The sequence below is a fragment of the Pavona decussata genome, unplaced genomic scaffold (genome assembly GCF_977016875.1).
Source record: "Pavona decussata unplaced genomic scaffold, jaPavDecu1.1 SCAFFOLD_174, whole genome shotgun sequence".
Taxonomy (NCBI): Eukaryota; Metazoa; Cnidaria; class Anthozoa; order Scleractinia; family Agariciidae; genus Pavona; species Pavona decussata.
The window spans coordinates 102,501-106,785 of record NW_028145585.1 but is presented as its reverse complement, the minus strand read 5'-3'; the positions used below and the strand labels follow the sequence as shown (position 1 = coordinate 106,785).

The window sequence follows — 4,285 nt, the reverse complement described above, 5'->3', positions numbered from 1 at the left end:
TCTATATATAATGCTATTGCATTCCACGTATTTGTTCTCTAACGTGGTTATCGTTTTGTCCAAAACGCATTTTCTAAACGTTTTCAGATGTACACTTTATGTTCACATACATGAGGTATTCAGTTACAGAAAAAAGTTCTTTTTGGCATTACTTCCGCTATTTACTCGGACACCCACATTTCCAACATGGCTGCAAACTACTTGACTTCCGTTCAAGAAAGTGACATCTACGCGGAGATCAAACGTGAAGTTTTAATTGACCTTAGAGACTGGCTGGTGGAAAAATTATCCATAGACAAAATTATCCCTTATCTGAGGTCGAAAAGAATACTTGATCAGTATGACGAGGAGAACATTAGGTCGGAAAAAACTACGATTCAGAAAAACGGTAAGCTGTTGGATCTTGTGGATTCCAGAGGATCTACGGGGTTTGACCAGTTTTGCCATGCCATAAAAGAAAGATGTACCGGCCAAGAGTTTGTACTGGATAAAATTCTTACCGAATTCGAGAAAAGAAAGCAAGAACGAAGTAAGTATTAAAGACTAAATGTTGCACTTATATATTTATGCAAAATAAGGTTATATAATTTAATATAAGCTTAAGCTTATTGAAACAATATGGCCACTTCAATGAGAGCCCTGAGATTCTGTAGCTGGGTGGTTATACATCAGTCAATTCCAACAGTGCTTATCCCCTTAGGCGTTAGTGCAGCATTTTTCCACACTATCTGTACGTCCTTGGGGCCGGCCGGGCATTAGTCTTACACCTGGGCATTTGACAGTCTCATGGTTTTCACCTTATCTCACTGTAACTTCCTTTCAATTTTAAGTTTATTGGTAAATTCATTAAATTTGTGATTAAGGAGGACTAAATGAGATGATTAGTAGCTTTGATCAGATGTAGCCAGTGGGTACATGTAAGTCCAGAAACAAAATGCTGTTCATTGCTGGGAATTTGAACAGCTCATTTGTCCCCACCGTGAGCTGGCATTTGCCAGTTTGTTTTCAAGAAGTCCAAAATCCTGGGGTTCCATCTGGGGTTGGAGGATGGATGGGCACTGTGTAAAATGTCTGATACATTATGGTCAGTATACTTTTACATAACTATGGTGAGAAAGGTCTCCCACCTCTACCCATTTGTAGGACAACCTTGGAAATGGTTTTTTTTTTTTTAAAAGGAAGAAAGTATTAAATAATAATTCATGGTGTTTTATTTTTATATATAGGAGTGTCCTGTAACTTGTAGCCCCTTTGCTGAAAACTATTAAGGTAGCCTCCAACGCAGACGTCCTTAGGGGTTCATCACGCGTTCGTTGGGGAGGAAAAGTGTAACGAACCCCTAACGACGTCTGCGTTGGAGGCTACTATTAAGGTGGCCAAACACAGTTTTCTACTGTACTGGTATACACTCGTGTTAATTAACATCATTAGCAAACCACCTTCCTCTGAGTGCCCAAAATTAGCATGGTGCAAGATTAACTTAAAGAAGGAATGTATTTTAAAACTTGTTGTTGAGCTAGGTACCACGCTATTAACCGTGATCCACAAATAATATATTTCCTTTATTTTTAGAAAATGCACTCTTTGCAAATTTTGTCAATTTTTTGTCTCCAGGAAAACGCACAAAATACGTACTGACATGGTGATGCTGCTTTCATGCAATTGTCACATGTACTTTTAATATTGGTTTTGCACTTTTAATTAATGTTTTGTGAAGATATCCTCTGTCAGATTTACACTTTTAGAGAACTACTGTTTTGTCAAATTTCATGAAATTTTAATGAGTGGTTCCTTAGAAAACAGTTCATTTCTACTAAAACAACGAGTCACAATTTTTATTAAATGGGTAGCATGAGTTTTATTATTGGGTTTTCACTGCAAAGATGAAAAGCATGTGAAAAGGGTTTTGCTCTTCATAAACTCTCTTTGTTTGTTTGGTGTTAAAAAAAGTTTCCCCAAATGAGAAACTCAATCAAGTTATTTCAACCTTGTGATCCATTTGAGATAAAATTGAGGTAAAATTGAGGGATTGCTTTATTGAAACCATATTTGCTTAACCACATCCCTAGGTTAGCGTGCCCTTTATAGGCTCAATTTAACTGAAGCTGAATTTAGCGTGCGCAAACTGACGTGTTCAAACACCTTAAATATGTATCTATCCAACAGTCCCTCTACCCATTTGTACAACAAGGAAATGGTATTTTTTTTAATAATAAAGTGGCATTAATAGCATAATATTTTTAGATGTGTGTCATGTGACTTGTGGCCTATTCATTGAAAACTGTTAAATTTCCATTCAGTTCCTAAGGATTTGCCACCAGTTACCTTTACCAGGAGCATTTCCAGTCATGTAGAGGATCCAAAGCTGGTTGTCATGGTAACAGGTACTGGTACACCTGAATCGCATGAAGTGAATCTGAACAATTTACCAGGGCCTGGAGACCCTGGAGCACCTGTGCCACCAGATGAGCTTGACAGCAACCCACTTCAAGGTTTTTCTGCTTTTTTTTTTTTTTTTTTGGTCTAAGTAGATATGTTAAAGAGATGAAGGATCAATCAATCAATCAAATCGTTTATTCAAAAATTAACACTTGGCAGTCTATGTCACTGAATTGCGTGCACTAAAATTATAAAAAGTACAGAATATAACAACCGACTGAAGACACTTTTAAGATTCCTTTTCCCTGCACTAAATATTATGCAACACACTGTCTTTTGTAGAGTTGCAACTATAACAAAGTCAAATTTTACCATATGGGGTGATGTGACTCAACTAGGTTTTAGTGTCATTTTGTAGGAGGGACAGATATTTCAGGGTGAGGGATGTCTACGCGATTGAAACCCACATACTGTGATATACCGGTTGAAAACTTGAGGAATGCCTTCATAAACAACAATGCACATTTTAAAACTTTCTTGGTGTAGCATGCCTCCTTCTCAGCATAGCAACTCAGAAAACACCTTCTGAATCCTCTTCTTATGTTACAGTATATATTTGGAGTTATGAACAAAGAGTTTGATTCTCCCAATCTTAAGGACGACCACTGCCTACTAATACAGGAGGAATTTCTGCGCGGTGTATAACTATATATGCATTGGGGAAAAATAAGATCAATTAGCCAGAGATTTTGAAGTCCAGAAAGGAAATTGGGGGTAACCATGCATTTTTCAGAGGTAATTACAGTGTGGACACTCGAACCGTGATCAGTCAAGGCTTTTCTTCCCTTTTTTTTTTTTTTTTTCAAATGCTGTCCAATCAGAAACTACCTTGAAAACAATGAATCCGACCTTTTTTAACAACATTGAATCAGAAAAAAGATGTAAAGTTTTTAGCGACTGATAATTATTTTAGTCTGTTTTTATTGCAGAGAGAGAAAAAGTCCAAAAAAGCCTTAGCCGTTCACGGTTTGAGTGTCCGCACTGTAAACGGAAATCATTCAAAAAGCAGTAAAAAGCGTTAAAATATAAAACAATGTAATATGGCTTTTTTTTTTCAAATTGAAGCTTAATTGATAATATTATCTCGGAAAAATTCATTTTTCTTTTTGGATTTTAATAACCCGTTGCTAACATCTTCTTTTCCCACATACCCATCACAAAAATAACCACACAAAAATACCTGCGAATGTAGTGGGCGCCATCCTTTAATAAGAAATCAGGGGTTGTTGGATCGTCCCGAGATGCACAGAACATATGCACAGTAGCAAAAAGGAGGCATCGTCCTTAAGTAAACCAGCATTTTAATTGATTTAGTAATAATCTTTCTGTTAATTCTTGTTTCAGATCATCCCTCATCACCAAACATGCCTCCGCCATCATATACATCAGAATCGCCGCCACCTTATTCTGAGTAGAGGATAAAACAAAATGAACAGCACCCAAGAAATTATTATTTGATAACCCTGGGTGGGATGCTACTTGAGGATTTCACATATTCACAGAATCAAAAGGTATATTCCCTCAAGTGCACCCAACAAGGGCGTCGAACAAGAAGTTTTTAATTCCTGCCTTCCTGTGTATATATCATTTTATGGTCTTTTATAAAAGGGAAATTTATGCAAGCTAACACAGTTTGTTCTGGTTCGGATTCTTCAACTGAAAATTTAGATTACCGAAAATGTTTGGGAGCGGAATTTTCTTCCCAGAGTTTACCTGCTGCTGTTGGCTTACCGAAAAATGCTAGTTGGCCTTTTTTCTCAGTTTATTTAAGGCTCAAGATTATACAAAAATCTGCGTCAAAAGTCGAATTACTGAGCGGTTATAAGGAGGGCTATACCTTTTTCTT

At 36.9% G+C, this 4,285-nt stretch overlaps 1 protein-coding gene across 1 annotated transcript in view; it reads left to right on the top strand.

Annotated features, from left to right (window-relative positions):
- Positions 1 to 39: 39 nt before the first annotated feature.
- LOC146463803 (B-cell lymphoma/leukemia 10-like) overlaps positions 40 to 4,285 on the top strand; it is a 4,535-nt gene continuing 289 nt past the window's right edge. Inside the window, exons 1-3 of the mRNA XM_085083998.1 lie at positions 40 to 529; positions 2,301 to 2,492; positions 3,784 to 4,285. The exon at positions 3,784 to 4,285 is cut by the window's right edge and continues 289 nt beyond it. Coding sequence (XP_084940124.1) covers positions 187 to 529; positions 2,301 to 2,492; positions 3,784 to 3,854 — 606 coding nt within the window. The 5' untranslated portion in view covers positions 40 to 186 and the 3' untranslated portion in view covers positions 3,855 to 4,285. The remainder of the gene's footprint in view (positions 530 to 2,300; positions 2,493 to 3,783) is intronic.